We start from the raw sequence: 17,805 nt of genomic DNA, 5'->3' as shown, positions 1-17,805 counted from the left end.
TGGCAACCCTCAAGTTAGCTTGCCAAGTGCACTTAAGGCCAGCCACCGCGACACTAAGGCCAGCTATTGGGGAGACCCAGTTTAATTTTTTTTCAAACAACAACAACAACTTGCATTGATATAGCACCTTTAACGCAGTAAAACGTCCCAAGGCGCTGCACAGGAGTATTTTAAGACAAAAAAATTTGACACCGAGTCACACAAGGATAAATTAGTACAGGTGACCAAAAAGCTTGATCAAAGAGGTAGGTTTTAAGGAGCGTCTTAAAGGAGGAAAGAGAGGTAGCGAGGCAGAGAGGTTTAGGCAGGGAATTTCAGAGCTTAGGGCCTAGGCAACAGCAGGCACGGCCACTAATGGTTGAGCGATTATAATCAGGGATGCACAAGAGGGCAGAATTAGAGGAGCGCAGATATTTTGGCGGTGGGGAGGGGGCTGGGAGTTGTGGGGCTGAAGGAGATTACAGGGATAGGGAGGGGCGAGGCCATGGAGGGATTTGAAAACCAGGATGAGAATTTTGAAACTGAGACGTTGCTTAACCGGGAGCCAATGTAGGTCAGCGAGCACGGGTGATGGACGAACGGCAGGCAGGCACAGGCAGCCGAGTTTTGGATGACCTAAAGTTTATGTTGGGTGGAATGTGGGAGGCCAGCCAGGAGTGCGTTGGAATAGTCAAGTCTAGAGGTAACTATAGATTGGGAAAAGGGGAAGTGCAACGCGACCTGGGCGTCCTTGTGCACCAGTCGCTGAAGGTAAGCATGCAGGTACAGCAGGCGGTTAAGAAGATAAATGGTATATTGGCCTTCATAGCGAGAGGATTTGAGTACAGGAGCAAGGATGTCTTGCTGCAGTTGTACAGGGCCTTGGTGAGACCACACCTTGAGTATTGTGTGCAGTTTTGATTGCCTTATCTGAGGAAGGATGTTCTTGCCATGGAGAGAGTGCAGCGAAGATTCACCAGACTGATACCTGGGATGGCAGGAATGACATATGCGGAGAGATTGGGTCGATTAGGCTTATATTCGCTAGAGTTTAGAAGAATGAGAGGGGATCTCATTGAAACTTATAAAATTCTAACAGGACTAGACAGACTAGATGCAGGAAGGATGCTCCCGATGGCGGGGGAGTCCAGATCCAGGGTCACAGTCTAAGGATAAGGGGTAAGCCATTTCAGACTGAGATGAGGAGGAATTTCTTCACCCAGAGAGTGGTGAAGCTGTGGAATTCTCTGCCACACAGGGCAGTTGAGGCCAATTCATTAAATATATTCAAGAAGGAGTTAGATATATTTCTTAAGGCTAAAGGGATCAAGGGATATGGGGAGAAAGCAGGGACAGGGTACTGAGTTTGGATGATCAGCCATGATCTCATTAAATGGTGGAGCGGGCTCGAGGGACCGAATGGCCTACTCCTGCTCCTATCTTCTATGTTTCAATGTAACAAAGGCATGGATGAGGGTTTCAGCAGTGGATGTGCTGAGGCAAGGGTGGAGACGGGTGATGTTACGGAGGTGGAAATAGGCGGTCTTAGTTATGCTGCGGATATGTGGTCGGAAGCGCATTTCAGAGTCAAATATGACACAAAGGTTGCAAACAGTGTGGTTCAGCCTCCGACAGATGTTAGGGAGGGGGATGGAGTCAGTGGCTAGGGAACGGAGTTTGTGGCGGTGACCGAAAACAATGGCTTTGGTCTTCCCAATATATAAATGGAGAAAATATCTGCTTATCCAGAACTGTATGTCGATCAAGCAGTCTGTGACAATTTAGACACCTTGGAGGGGTCGAGAGAAGAGGTAGTGAGGGAGAGCGGAGTGTCATCAGCGTACATGTGGAAACTGACGCCTTATTTTCGGATGATGTCGCCAAGGGGCAACATGTGGATGAGAAATAGGAGGCCAAGGATAGATCCTTGGGGGACACCAGAGGTTACGATGCGGGAGCGGGAAGAGAAGCCGTTGCAGGTGATTCTCTGGTTACGATTAGATAGATAAGAATGGAACCAGGCGAGTGCAGTCTCACCCAGCGGGACGACGGTGGCGAGGCGCTGGAGGAGGATGGAGTGGTCAACCGTGTCAAAGGCTGCAGACAAGTCAAGAAGGACGAGGAGGGATAGTTTACCTTTGTCACAGTCACAAAGGGCCAGATTTTGCGACCCCTACGGGTGCGTACGCGTCCGTAGAGGCTGCGCAAGTGCCGGTTTCAGGCGCGCTGAAAACCTATACTTGCGATCTGTCAAAAATTCTCTTGACAGATCATCCCCATGCACAAGAAAAGTGCCTCTGCGGGTGGAGAGGTGCGCCTGCTTTTACCAGCTTAAGAGTTTAAAAAAACAGAAAAATGAAATTTGATAACTAATTTATAAATTAAAAATACTCTTCAAAAAGGTAAGTTTATTTTTAGCCCTGTAAAAATAATTAATTTTGTTTTCAAAAAATTAAATTTTTGATTAAAATATCTAATTAAATGTAATTTTAATTAATTTTAAATATGTAATGTTTTTTAATTTATTTCATGTTTTAGTGTGTTTTTAAATGTGATCCCTATTCATACTTTTGACAGTTCTGTGCGTAGAGAACTTTCAAAAGTATGAAGGGTGATTCCCTTCTTTCATTGGTTCGCCTGGCCCACGTGATCCCAGGGACGCTTGTGAACCACATGCGCCCCTGGGATACGTGGGCCTCTGCGCATTTCGAAGAGGAGAGGCCCAAGATCGCAAGCCTCGGGATCTACAGAACCAGCAGGTAAGTTCGTAGATTTTTTTCCGATCGGAGGCATCCGCCCGCAGGAAGCCTCCAATCGGGACTAAGGATGTCATTTGTGACTTTGATGAGAGCCGTCTCGGTACTGTGGCAATGGCGGAAACCTGATTGGAGGGATTCAAACATGGAACTGTGGGAAAGATGGGCACGGATTTGGGAGGCGACAACACGTTCAAAGACTTTGGAGAGGAAAGGGAGGTTGGAGATGGGGTGGTAGTTTGCAAAGACTGAGGGATCGAGGGTTGTTTTTTGAAGAGAGGTGATGACTGCAGATTTGAGGGAGAGGGGGACAGTACCTGAGGAAAGAAAACCGTTAACCATATCAGCTAACATGGGAGCTAGAAAAGGAAGTTGGGTGCTCAGCAGTTTGGTGGGAATAGGGTCAAGGGAGCAGGAGGTGGGTCTCATGGACAAGATGAGCGCAGAGAGTTCATGAGGGGAGATCGGAGAGAAACTGGAGAAAGATGTGAGTTCAGGGCTAGGGCATGGGGGAACCTTAGAGGAACTTTGGCCCAGTGGACTAGGGGAAGGAAGGGAAGTGGCAGAGGAAGCTGAACGGATGGTCTCAATCTTAGAGACAAAGATGTCCATGAGCTCCTTACACTTATTATCAGAGGTGAGGGTGGAGGAGACGGGAGAGGGGTTTAAGAAGATGGTTAGCAGTAGAGAATAGGAGCCGGGGTTTATCTTTGCATTCCAGAATGATTCTGGAATAGTGGGCAATTTTGGAAAATGAGAGCAGGACCAGTGCTTTATCTGGTCCAGCCAGATCTGGCGGTGAATGACTAAACCAGTTGTCCGCCATATCCGTTCAAGTTTGCGTCCCTTGGACTTAAGGGAGCGAAGATAAGAGCCGTACCGGGGGAATGACCAGGGTGAGTGAGAGTAATTGTTTTAGTAGGAACTAGGACATTAAAGGTGGTGGTGAGGGTGTGGTTGAGTAGATCGGTAGCTGCAGAAATGTCATGGTGAATGGAGGGCCTAAGGCTAGACAGTTGGAATTTCATAAGTGCAGTTGTAAGAGAGTTGGGAAAGAGTTTTTTCCAGGGGTGGACACAGAAGGAAGTAGGGTTGGGGGTGGGTGGAAGGGGGATGTGGATGGACAGCAATACGAGGAAGTGGTCAGAGATGACCTTATCTGCGATTGACACAATGGGAGTAGCGAGGCCACGAGAGATGGCAAGGTCGAGGGGGTGGCCGTGAATATGGGTTGGGGAGCTTGTATGGAGGGAGAGATTAAGGGAGAATAGGAGGCTAGTGAACTCAGAGGAGAGAGAGCATGATGAATTGAGATGGAGGTTGAAATCACCGAGGATGAGAAGTCGTTCGGTGCAGAGGCTGAGGGAGGACAACAGTGAAGATATCTCAGTAATAAAATTTTTATGATACTTGAAGAAAGAAAATGATATCCCAGCTAGTGGCCTTGGTGGATTCAGCACGTTTACCTTGCAGTTGCTGCTGGCTGCACAAGACCCACATGTCAGGAGCTGGCAGCAATTAAAATGGCAAGAAACCAATATAAAAGCAGCTTCTTGGACTGAACCAAGTGCAGAGGGGAGGGGGAGTTTAACAGGTAAGAGTCAAATAAATAAAAACAGATGAATGAAATCCCTCGTGGAAAAAAAACCAAGTCAGGTTAAAGCTTTGGCTGTTGAACCTTCATCAGAACTTGAAGATGGACTAAGCACAACTATACGGCAGGGGAAGGAACAGCAGGGCGGAAGTCAAGTCATCCTGTCACAGAGGAGCAGTTAATACATTGACCACCAAAACCGTTGTTTGTTTGAATGAGGCAATAACAAGGCAAAAGAACAAAACATTGTGAAAATGGTTGAGTAAGGCACGGGGATGATGCATACAAAATGGAGGTGAAGCAAACAGCCTGCAGAATTAGCTTGAGTAATGCTGTATAATGCATATAAGTAGCTGTGATTTGGACAATTTTCAATTTTGTCATTGCTATATTGTGGTGTCGTCGTTCTTGAAATTTACAGGTTGATAGTTAAGTATCTTTAGCCTGGCCATTTGTTGGCTGTTTGACTCCTTGGCAATATATGACACTATGGATAACATTATTTCTACATAGTAATGAGGTAAACAAGTATTTTGAGGGGGGAGTTTTTATTTTCCCATCCCTCACTAGGCAAGCATACAGCAGGTGCTCAGTTCTAGAACAGTCTCTTTTAATGCAGCTCAACATGTTCTTCAATACAGTTATGTTAAAAAGGTTTAACTCGTTTCTTTCTTCTTCTTCCCCCCCGCAGCTCCTACTTAACACAATAATGGAACATCATTCAAGAGAAAATGAGAGCATTGTCCCATCCCTTACAGATTTGGAAGGTTTTCTCACAGAGCATAATTCTAATGTTGTGTGGCTCTTTGTTGGTGAGTGTTTACATTTGTTTTAAATTTAAGCTGTTTTAAATCTTTTCTCCCAGTTTTATTCCCTCTGTTGAAATGGCAGTTGATTAGTTCACTAATGATTTTATAGTTTCTTCCACCAGTGAATTATTTGTGGCAATTAGATGGATACCCTCTCTGACTTTTCCCTTCCTCCCTGGGGGGAGGGGTGTGGTCTTCATCTCTTTGTTACACTGGGTAGGAGTTTATTTTTATAGTCAACCAATTTGTCTGTCTTAAGTGGACATGTTTAGGAGTCTTGAAACCAATCTACTGAGAAATCTACACTTGTAGAATTTCTGCTTGCCTGCTATAGAGTGGAAACACTTTCCTCCATAGGAACATCCTCCACTTACCTAAGTCTAGAATAGGGGTGTCAAACATATGGCCCATGGTGTCCTGCTCTTAGTGTTGCCCTGTGTCCTGAAATGAGATACGAATCTCCCGGGCTGTGAAAAGCAGTTTTTAAACTTCGCGCCCCAGCGGAGGGAGTTTGGAGGACTGCGGGGCTGGGGAGACTGAGATTGGGACTGGGGGGCAGTTAGGAGATTTGGGCTCGGGGCAAAGGGAGAGGGTAACCGGGCTGGTGGTTGGGGAGAGGGTGATGGGCTGGGGGGAGAGAGGCAGACTATGGAATGTGGGGTGGGGGCGTTTGTGCTTGGGTGGGTGTGGGAGAGAGGGATGGGGTGGGCGTGAGGCCTAGCATCTCCTGCAGAGTCAGGAGCTGCAATATGGTGAGTGGGAGTGTCACCGAGAGAGGAGCTGCCAGTAAAGGGGTGAGTGAAACCTGGGGACCTTACTGTGGGTAAACAGTGAAAGATTATTTTCACTGGTGGGAAAATGGGGACAGAGACTGAGGATTCTCATTGCACTCAAGGAGCATCACAAACTCCAATACATGGAGGAGTGAGATGCAGGAGGGCCAAGTATAGAAACATAGAAGATAGGAGCAGGAGTAGGCCATTCGGCCCCTCGAGCCTGTTCCGCCATTTAATGACATCATGGCTGATCATCTAAATTCAGTACCCTGTCCCTGCTTTCTCCCCATATCCCTTGATCCCTTTAGCCTTAAGAAATATATCTAACTCCTTCTTGAATATATTTGATGAATTGGCCTCAACTGCCTTCTGTGGTAGAGAATTCCACAGGTTCACCACTCTCTGGGTGAAGAAATTCCTCCTCATCTCAGTCCTAAATGGCTTACCCCTTATCCTTAGACTGTGACCCCTGGTTCTGGACTCCCCCGCCATCGGGAACATCCTTCCTGCATCTAGTCTGTCCAGTCCTGTTAGAATTTTATAAGTTTCAATGAGATCCCCTCTCATTCTTCTGAACTCTAGCGAATATAAGCCTAATCGACCCAGTCTCTCTTCATACGTCGTTCCTTCCATCCCAGGTATCAGTCTGGTGAATCTTCGCTGCACTCCCTCCATGGCAAGAACATCCTTCCTCAGATAAGGTGACCAAAACTGCACACAATACTCAAGGTGTGGTCTCACCAAGGCCCTGTACAACTGCAGCAAAACATCCTTGTTCCTGTACTCGAACCCTCTCGCTACGAAGGCCAACATACCATTTGCCTTCTTAACCGCCTGCTGCACCTGCATGCTTACCTTCAGCGACTGGTGCACAAGAACACCCAGGTTTCGTTGCACGTCCCCTTTTCCCAAACTATTGCCGTAGTAGTAGTAGTGCTGTGGAGTTGGGAGGAGCACTCTAAAAAGCTTTCTTTAGCTTTATCTGTGTTTCTTTTGCGGCCTCCAGCGGTTTCTTTAAAAATCGCAGTTTAGGCTGCTGTAGAACTGGCAAAAACAAGTCTGCTCAACCTAGGTTTTCATGTATTTTGCAGAATGGTCCTAAAACAGGTGCAGGGGTCACATTCTAAGGATAAGGGGTAAGCCTTATTTGCATATTTAAATTGATCCAACGCTGATTTCAGGAGACGGCCTGGGATGCTGAAAACAGTGAGGATTAATGCCACCAACACAGATTAGGTTCAAGACCTCACGCCCAGAAATTGCTATACATTGCACCTGTTTTATGCCCCAAAAATGGTGAGACGTGTACCAATTTCGACCCCAGTGTGTCCAAATAACCTTTGCTGAATGTGGTCCATGCTAAGTACCAGGAAGTCAGCAGGCCCACCATGTAAATTGAATTTGACATTCCGGTCTAGAAATTTAGGCACAGGCTGGCAGAGCTGAGGCTTGGGGATCTCCAAGTATACACACGGTCACTGTTAAAGTTTAACCAGCAAAAACACATAGGTTACCAGTGCCAAATACTGGTCAGCTACTACCAATGTATGCAACTAGGAACACTTTACCCGTTACAGGGTTAACTGGAACCAAGTGGGAAGAATGCCAATCCTCAGTGAGTGGTCTTCCCTGTCCTGGTTCCGTTAGTGAGCCAAACTGCTAGGCTAGTCATCAACAACACCCTGGAGTAATCCAGACCTGCTTGATTCAAGGATTTGAATATATAGTCTACCTGAGAAGTTTAACTTGGTTCTGAATTTTAATCATCTGGCATGTCATCTGGGAGCCATCTAGGTAGGGTTTTGAAATATGTTTCTGGATTGTGATGTCAGTAAGATTATTATTTTAATTTCGGGCTTTGGTGAAATACGTATACAATACATTAGTGTTTTACCAGATCTGAATTGCATTTGTCTGAGGAAAAATGCAGAAGTTTCTGGATTAATGAATGCAGCATATTTGATCAGTGTTGTTGATTTTGATTTAAGATTGTGAAATGGAAATGACTTGTGAATGAGCAATGTTTTCCTTTCACACTGGCTTTTAAAATTAGTACTGTTTCATTGTTCTTTTTATCTGCTGTTATATTTATGTTCTCTCTCTATTTTGCCATAGTTGAATTGGCTTTTTCATGTGGGGAAGGGCAGGGTGTGGTATGGAAAAGACGGGTGGGGGGGGGGTGCGGAAAGAGGGGTGTGGAAGATGGAGGGAGGAGGAGGGGGACAGGGACAGGATTGGGCTTGGTGATGATACCCTCCACGATGAAATATCCTGCCAGCACTTGTTGCCTAATCTCAAGTGAAGAATAGCTGCAAGTTATTGGAGGACAGTTGGTGATCATGTGAATAATATTTTTGCATAGGTTCGTGCCTTCAGGAAAGGTGATGAATTAGCAGTAGCCGCTTGCACTTCTGGGAGGCATGACCATAGTGTCCTTCTTGTGAAGTAAATTAGGGCACATGAGTAGTGATTCAGTTAAGTTTTTCTTCTTTTCCTCCTTCCTTTTTCTTGTATCATTCTGTTGCTTTATTTCTTATATACACCAGCTTTCGTATGGCCCTCTGTGGTGGAGGAATTGTTCATGAACGTGTGTACATGTTACTCCTGATACCAGACCTCTTGAGGGTTTGTTTGGTTTGTATTGAACTTCTTGCTTAAATACAGTTAGCCCACTCTGTTATGGATGTGGATTTACCATTTGTACTTGGGTGTAAGGTGAATTTACATAGACTTATTTATTCGCTCTCTCTTTTCTCTCTCCGACCGCCCCCCCCCCCCCCCCACCACCCCCAAAAGAAAACCCATGAATCTTGTATAAAACAAAGGACAGCATTACAATTTTTCTGCCACTTCTGTGAGGCTGACATCCACAAATAATTTTTTTTCCCTTGATATGTCATTCTTATCCACTATTGCCTCACTCTTCTCGTGCTATTATATTTAAATAGCGAACCTCCCTGTTGCTTTTAGTCCCAGCTCCTGCTCCCCCCCGCCCCAGATTTTAAATTTCCTTCTTCTGGATGTAATCCAGGTTGGTTATGTCTGACTCTAAATTAACAGCGGGATCCTGGATGGAAATCAAGAGAGAAATTTGCTGTTTTTATGTATTGCAATGCTGGGAAAGTGGAGCTAACAGCAGATAATGTCCTGGGTCCACCACCTTTAGAGAAATTGCTCGGAGGGAAATTTGAAAGAGGGTATGACCTGCATATAATACAACCCTCCCTCCTTTTAACTCTAAACCAGAACATACATTTCTCCCATTAAATGTAGCACTTATAGAGGGTACATTTAAAATCCATCTAAAAGTCTCTTTTCTCTTGAAAAGAGAAGGCTGAGGGGTGACCTAATAGAGGTCTTTAAAATCATGAAAGGCTTTGAAAGAGTAGATACAGAGAGAGTGTTTCCACTTGTGGGGAAGAGCAAAACTAGAGGCCATCAATATAAGATAGTCACCAAGAAATCAAATAGGGAATTCAGAAGAAACTTCTTTACCCAAAGAGTGGTGAGAATGTGGAACTTGCTACCACAGGGAGTGATTGAAGCGAATAGTACAGATGCATTTAAGGGGCGGTTAGATAAGCATATGAGGGAGAAGGGAATCGAGGGTTATGCTGATAGATTTAGACGAGTGGAGCATAAACGCCGGCATGGACTGGTTGGGCTGAATGCCTGTTTCTGTGCTGTATATCCTATGTAAGCCTGTGTAATCCCATATTTTATGCACTGCAATAGTTGAGTGCCCCTTACTAGTGCCCTGAGGTTCTGCTTTACCTAATATATGGAACTAGTGTAATCAGGTTTTCACTCTAGAAATTGCACCACTGGACTGGGAAGGATGTGTATGACCCTTGGATTTCTGCTTGTTTACAGAATGTTTATGCCTCAATCGGCATAGACACGATGGGTCGAATGGCCTCCTTCTGTGCCATAAATTCTATGGTTCTATGAGAAGTCATCTGTAATGGATCACAAAAAAAGTTTGACTTTTTTTTACGAGTTTCCAAAATTACTTTTAAAGTCATCAATGATTTACAGAAATATTTGTAAGGCTGGATTATGTTGTAACTTTAAGAACAGAAGCGAGATTTGATAATAACCTCTGCAGGAAATTACTCTACTTTATAATAGAAACTTTCTCTTTAGCTTGCATGTCAGAATGGTTTAAATTATTTTATATATTTATATGTATAATTGTAACATGCTTATTTTCTTGAATTTTCTATCTATTAAAGAGTAATTTGAGGATTGTTACAACATTTCAGAAGTTGTTTGTTCTAAGTGTAACCCCTTCACGGTTCTCTAGATATATGTGAGATGTGGTCTCTGTTGTAGACAGTATTCTATAGTCCAGTAAGGAGATCACTACTACAATGGCTTAATTCTAACTATCTTACTTTATAGTTTTAACGTCAGACAGTATAAGAAGATTACAGGTCAATGAACTAAATTAGACATTTGCATACATTAGAATGAATCTAGACATAATAAACATACATTCTCCATTTACATGGATTCAAAGGAGAATCTGTCCTTGTGTCCAAATTCGAGTGCACTCTTTCGTTGGCGCGCTTAAGTTGGAGCTCATGGTATGTATAATGTCTGCAAGACTTACGACTCCGAACCCCTTCGTTGAATTCTCTTCACGATCACTGAATCCCACTTTGAGTTCTGGATGCAGAGCTACTAATACGAAGGGCGGCGGCCGAGTTTGGAAGCCCGGGACGGGATGCGGCAGCCATTTGCCTCCTGAGCCCTCTTTTCAGAGCTCCTGCCCTCTTCTCTTCCAGTCGCTCTTTCTTTTTTCCCGCTCTTAAACCCGACTCCACCCCTTCCTCCTGGGGTTTCTGCCTGGAGACTGCGCAGCCTCACTGTCTGCAACAGTTGATACTGGTGCAGAATTATGGAAAGTATGCTCTTAGTCACATTGTGTCCTTAAAAGTTCTTGCCGTACCTTCACATGGTCAACTTTAACCCAGGGATTTATAACAATGATAATAGTGTCTAAGTTAAAGATTGATAACCATACTTAGCATACATAACATTTCCAGTGGGTATTACATAAGTCAGAAAGTTTTTGGGTTTGAGCTTGGGTACATAATCTTGGCTGACATTCTGCTGCAGTATTAAGGGACTGCTAGAAGGTCTGTGGTGCCATTCTTCGAGTGAGATGTTAAATTGTCCGTCTGTTCCAATGGCTCAACTGAACATTAAAAATCTCATGGTACTATTAGAAGATTGAAGGAGTTATTCTGTAGCCCTGGCCAACATTCTTCCCTCAACCAACTCTGCCAAATACAGATTAACTGGTCATTCATCTCATTTGCTGTTTGCAGGACTTATGTACAATCTTCTGCTGTGTTTACAAACAATGGCAGCTCTTCAAACAGTAATTCATTGGATGTGAAGCATTTTGAGTGATGTGATAAAGCACTAGATAAATGCAAGTTCTTTCTTTACAGCTACAATCTTATCATGTGGATGGATCATTTATCTGACTTACTACAATTCCCGTAATGTAGGACTGATACTAACTCTGGTGCTCAACAGACTCTATAAAAATGGATATGTCCACATTGGTAAGTTTTATTTATTAGTTTATCACCTACACAGAGGCAGTTTGAGAATTTACTCAGAAAACATATTAATATTTCTTTTGCTCTATCCCTGAGTCAGGACAAATGAATTTTTCTTTCATTGAAAACATTCTGTTTCCCTGCCACTCTACTGAAGCTCTTAAAGTTTAAAAGAATATAGAAAAACATTTTTAGAATATGTATTTATGTAAATGATTTCCTGGCTTCCAATCAATTTACAACTGTGGAACAGTACACAACAGAAATATAAAATGTGAAAAATGTTATCAGTTGAGCACAAAGTTATTCAAATATGAGCCATATATCCTGTGAGCACAGATGACAAATTAAATCTCGTTTCTTCATATTCTAACAAATCTTTTGATGTTACTGTATCAGACAAAACTGATTAATTGTCTACCTTTCCAATAGGTTCATTTTCATTCTCTGTGCTGTCTGGAAAGGTCATGTTTCGTGAAATTTATTATATTAATGAAGACGTGTCTATCAGGTAAGAGCTGAGTCACGTGGAAGCTGAAAGTTAAACAATTACAGCATAAATTCCCTTTGAATACTGTACAATATGAATTGAAGGATAGGGTCCAGGTCACAATGGAACAAGTGCCTTGAGGTTGTTTCCAAACGTTTACATGTGCAAAGTGGCAAATAGTGCTTGAGTATTTTGGTTTAAGACTCCTTTTAAAAAATATAAGGAATAAATACATAGTACTATAATTTAGTTCTTAATTTTCTGTTTTGCAATCTCCATTACACTATGCTGTAGACGTTGCTTTGAAGGTCACATTGGTCCTGTGTTAGGGTAAGGGTAATTAGAATGAGCGTTACTTCACTGAAATATTAGGATTTGCAACCTATGTTTTCTTTATTAAATTTATATCTTTATATTATATAGCATTTATTGCAATTTTTCTACTTATTAAAGCCTGGATCAGGATGCTAATGTAGTATGAATAAAAGTTTGTGTACAGTATTTGAGATAAATGACAATACTAGATCCTGGCTATGGTTTTGGAGCAAAAGGCCACATTGCAAAAAACGTAACATTGATGTTTTTTGCAATGTGGCTAAGCGCCACATAATTATGGTTTGAAATGTAATTTTGATATTATTGATCAGATTCTCCAACAGACTTTCTAAAATATTTGCAATATATTAATTTAATGTATGTAATTTATTTTTCAATTTTGTTCCCTTTCTTTCCATCCCCTATTGAAATTATTGACTTATGCTGCAGTATCATTCTAGGATGCTTTCAGCCATCCAGTACCTTACTGCATGAATGATGGCCATTTGAGCTCGTAACCATGTGCTATTTGATGACCCCACAGCTGGGTCCTAGTCCTGCACTCGCCTGATGTCTATACATGTGTGCTTTCCAGCAGGAGTCACTAGGTATCAATTGGGAGCAGGAACCCTTGCTAACTTTCCCTCCACTGCCGAGGACAGTGTGCCGTTTTGTAGCACTGCACTGTGGAGATTAGTTATCTCAGCACTGACTACTAATCTAACCTCGTACCTTCTGGAGTTTATCATGGAAGCTTCCACTAAATGTTTCTATACAACACCTCAAAGTTAAATATCAAACTTAAATTTCAATCTCCTTTTTTAAAAAAAGTGCTAGTATTCAATGAAATGGAATATATTATTCAACAGTCGTGCAACTATCGCAATGAACACTAAGACAAAAGTTTTACTTACTGCAGTGTTGTATGCTCTGTTGCAATGTTTACTCTGTTAGAATCCAAGACGGATTTCTCATCTTCAGATGGTGGAAAATATACAATCCTAAACAGAAGCAGCATGGTGAGTTTTTAATTCTGTAGTTTGTCTTTCATGTTCATAACTTAGTTGAGTAGTGGCTAGTTCTTAACTCAAAAATCATTGTTTGGCTTCTTAAGTTTAATGGTTTAGTGTACAATTAATATCAATATATGTCCTGGATATATGTTCTCTTTCCCCTTCTCTATCTTCACAGGAGTTGTCATTCCTGAGATACATAACTGCAAAACACTAACCAGTCTCATCTGTTAGTCAACTGAAAACACAGTCATCTGTGCATTGTTCTGATTATGGTCACCAGGTTGTTTCGTTATCACGTCAACACCATTTCTCTGTTTAACCTCTTCAGAAAATGCCTACCTGTTTGCAAATTCCCATTCTGCACAAATAATAATGACATGAGTAAGGTTGTTAGGTTATTAGCACGCACGCACACACATGAACATTAGCAGTGCTGATACTGACTCTTCCAAGGTTATATGAAAAGTTACATAAAGGCAATCATAAGCAGAATAATCTTAAAGAATGCACAGCAGTACATAGTTGTGACATATGCATCCATTTCTTGTCCTGTTGTTCCAAATAGCTGCATGGCTTATTTTACACACTTCCATAAGCATGGTGATGATGTTGATTTCAAACAGAGTGAATCAATATCAATTTTTCAGACTGGGAGGTGGTTTGCAGTGGTGTTCCCCAAGTATCGGTTTTGGGTCCATTGCTCGAGTATAGGGAGTAGCATTATAAAGTTTGCAGATGATACGAAACTTGGCAAAGTAGTAGATCATGATGAGGATAGTTATAGGCTTCAGGATGACATAGACAGAATGGGATGGTGAAATGGACAGAAGCATGGCAGATGGAGTTCAGTGCTGAGAAGTGTTAAGTGATGCACTTTGGGAGGACTAATATGGAAAGACAGTATACTATAAATGGCATGATTTTGAAAAGTGATGATCAGAGAGATCTTGGTGTCCATATACACAAATCCTTAAAGGTGCTAGGACAAGTTGATAAGGTGGTTAGAAAAACATATGGGTTACTTAGGTTTATAAATAGAGGAATAGAATATAAAAGCAAAGAGATCATGCTAGAACTTTATAAATCATTGGTTAGGCCTCAGCTGCAGTATTGTGGACAGTTCTGGGCACCACACTTCAGGAAATAATTTCTATCTGCGTTTCTAACAGGTTTGATCTAATAGCCATAACGGAGAAGTGGTTGCAAAGTGGCCAAGGTTGGGAACTAAATATTCCAGGATACTTAATTTTTAGAAGAGATAGGCAAAATGGAAAAGGAGGAGGGGTAGCCCTGATAATAAAGGATGGGATAAAGACGGTAGAGAGAATGGACTTTGGCTCCAAAAGTCAAGAAGTAGAATCAGTTTGGGTGGAGCTAAGAAACAGCAAGGGGCAGAAAACATTGGTGGGAGTTGTTTATAGACCCCCAAACAGCAGTTGTAATGTTGGGCAGAGTATAAATCTGGAAATTAAAGGTGCGTGTAACAAGGGTAATACAGTAATCATGGGGGACTTTAATCTACATATAGACTGGGTAAACCAAATTTGCAGTAACAGTGTGGAGGATGAATTGATGGAATGTATGCATTATAGTTTTCTAGATCAGTATGTTGAGGAACAGGTATTTCCTAGTATTGTGCAATGAGAAAGGGCTAATTAATAACCTTGTAGTAAAGGGGCCTTTAGGGAAGAGTGACCATAATATGATAGAATTTTATATTGAGTTTGAAAATGATTCAGTTAAACCGAAACTAGGGTCTTAAATCTAAACAAAGCAAACTACATAGGTATGAGGGGCGAGTTGGCTAAGGTAGATTGGGAAACGACATTAAAAGGTATGATGGTAGACAAGTTATGGCTAGCATTTAAAGAATTAATATATAATTTACAACAAATTAATATATAATTTACAACAAATATACATTCCTTTAAGGCACAAAAACCCCACAGGAAAAGTGGTCCAACTGTTGCTAACAAGAGAAGTAAAAGTTAGTATTAGATCAAAGGAAGAGGCTTATAATGTTGCCAAAAAGAGTAGTAAGCCCGAGGATTCGGAGGATTTTAGAATTCAGCAAAGGAGGACCAAGAAATTGATAAAGGGAAAATAGAATATGAGAGTAAACTAGCGAGAGACATAAAAACAGACTGTAAAAGCTTTTATATAGGTATGTAAAAAGGAAAAGATTAGCGAAAGTAAATGTGGGTCCCTTACAGACTGAGACAGGAGAAATTATAATGGGAATTAAGGAAATGGCAGAGAAATTAAACAAATACTTTGTGTCTGTCTTCACGGAAGAAGATGTAAAAAACTTCCCAGAAATAGTGGTGAACCAAGGGCTTAGTGAGAATGAGGAACTGAAAGTAATTATTGGTTAAAAAAAAAAATTGTACTGGAGAAATTAATAGGACTGAACGCTGATAAATCCACTGGACCTGATGGCCTACATCCTAGGGTTTTGAAAGAGGTGGCTATAGAGATCGTGGATGCATTGGTTGTCATTTTCCAAAATTCCATAGATTCTAGAACGGTTCCCGCAGATTGGAAGGTAGCAAATGTAACCCTGCTATTTAAGAAAGGAGGGAGAGAGAAGACGGGGAACTACAGACCAGTTAGTCTGACATCAGTAGTTGGGAAAATGCTAGAATCTATTATTAAGGACGTGGTAACAGGGCACTTAGAAAATAATAATAGGATTGGGCAGAGTCAACACGGATTTATGAAAGGGAAATCGTCTTTGACGAATCTGTTAGAGTTTTTTTGAGGTTGTAACTAGATAAGGGGGAACCAGTGGACGTGGTGAATTTGGGTTTTCAGAAGGCATTCAATGAGATGCCGCACAAGAGGTTATTAAACAAAATTAGGGCTCATGGGATTGGGGTAATATACTAGGATTGGTTAACGGACAGAAAACAGAGAGTAGGAATAAATGGGTAATTTTTGGGTTGGAAGGCTGTAACTAGTGGGGTACCGCAAGGATCAGTGCATGGGCCTCAGCTATTCACAAAATATATCCAAGTTTGCTGATGATACAAAGCTACGTGGGAATGTAAGTTGTGAGGAGGATGCAAGGAGGCTTCAAGGGGATATAGACAAGCTAAGTGAGTGGGCAAGAACATGGCAAATGGTATGTTGGCCTTTATTACAAGAGAATTTGAGTATAAGAGTAAAGACGTCTTACTGCAATTATATAGGGCTCTGGTTAGACCACACCTGGAGTATTGTGTACAGTTTTGGTGGTCTCACCGAAGGAAGGATATACTTGCCATAGAGGGAGTGTAATGAAGGTTCACCAGACTGGTTCCTGGGATGGGGGGTTGTCCTAGGAGGAGAGATTGTGTAGACTAGGCCTATATTCTCGAGAGTTTAGAAGAATGAGAGGTGACATCATTGAAACATACAAAATCCTTACAGGGCTTGACAGGGTCGATGCAGGGAGGATGTTTCCCCTGGCTGGGGAGTCTAGAACCAGGGGTCACAGTCTCAGAATAAGGGATTGGCCATTTAGGACTGAGATGAGACATTTCCTGACAGAGGGTGGTGAATCTTTGGAATTCTCTACCCCAGAGGGCTGTGGAGGCTCAGTCTTTGAATATATTCAAGACAGAGATCGATTGATTTTTGAATATTAAGGGAATCAAGGGATATGAGGATAGTGCAGGAAAGTGGAGATGAGGTAGAAGATCAGCCTTGATCTTATTGAATGGTGGAGCAGGCTTGAAGGGCCTAATGGCCTACTGCTGCTTGTATTTCTTATGTTAAGAAAGATGTAAAGGCATTAGAAAGGGTTCGGAGGAGGTTTACCAGAATTTTACCAGAGATGAGGGACTTCAGTTATGAGGAGAGGTTGGAAAAGTTGGGGCTGTTCTCCTTGGAACAGAGAAGGTTAAGAGGTGACCTAATAGAGGCTTTCAAGATGATGAGAGGTTTTGATAGAGTAAATAGGGAAAACATATTCCCTCTGGCGAGTGGGTCAATAACTAGAGGTTGTAGATTCAAGATCATTGGAAAAAGATCTAGAGGGGAGATGATGAGAAATGTTTCCACTGAGATGGTGGGATCTGGAACACTCTACCTGAGAAGGTGGTGGCAGCTGATTCCATAAATAATTTTAAAAGGGAGTTGGAAAGGTGCTTGAGGATGAAGAACTTACAGGGTTACAGACAACATGTGGGGATGTGGGATTAAGCACGACTGCTCTTTCAAAGAGCCAGCACAGGCACGAGGGGCCGAATGTCCTCCTTCTGTGCTGTAGGTTTCTATGATTTCTATATGGTCATTTAGTAACAAAGCTGATTATATCTCGAGTGCAAGAGATTCCAGACCTTTATAGACTACTTTTTTCTCAATGGGGAAAAAAAAAGTCAACTAATATATGGCAAATCTTTTTCTATCACCTTTTTCTTTGATTTTTTTGCTGCCCTTTCCTCCTGGAGGGACTGATTCCATGGGATATGGTTCCATAGTCACTGACTTGCCCACTCCAATACGTGACCC

General features: G+C 42.2%; 1 protein-coding gene across 9 annotated transcripts in view; it reads left to right on the top strand.

Moving 5' to 3' along the window:
• bltp1 (bridge-like lipid transfer protein family member 1) overlaps positions 1-17,805 on the top strand; it is a 567,108-nt gene that overhangs the window by 28,766 nt on the left and 520,537 nt on the right. For all 9 annotated transcript variants that reach the window (XM_086009761.1, XM_086009749.1, XM_086009753.1 and 6 more), the window contains exons 3-6: positions 5,021-5,141; positions 11,377-11,493; positions 11,923-12,001; positions 13,250-13,314. In XM_086009761.1, coding sequence (XP_085865887.1) covers positions 5,039-5,141; positions 11,377-11,493; positions 11,923-12,001; positions 13,250-13,314 — 364 coding nt within the window. In that variant the 5' untranslated portion in view covers positions 5,021-5,038. The remainder of the gene's footprint in view (positions 1-5,020; positions 5,142-11,376; positions 11,494-11,922; positions 12,002-13,249; positions 13,315-17,805) is intronic.

This window comes from Somniosus microcephalus, chromosome 2, assembly GCF_052327205.1.
Source record: "Somniosus microcephalus isolate GS21.2 chromosome 2, FLI_Smic_1.0, whole genome shotgun sequence".
In the NCBI taxonomy this organism is placed as follows: Eukaryota; Metazoa; Chordata; class Chondrichthyes; order Squaliformes; family Somniosidae; genus Somniosus; species Somniosus microcephalus.
Note: the sequence above shows the minus strand (reverse complement) of the source record. Positions and strands in the feature narration are given on the sequence as shown.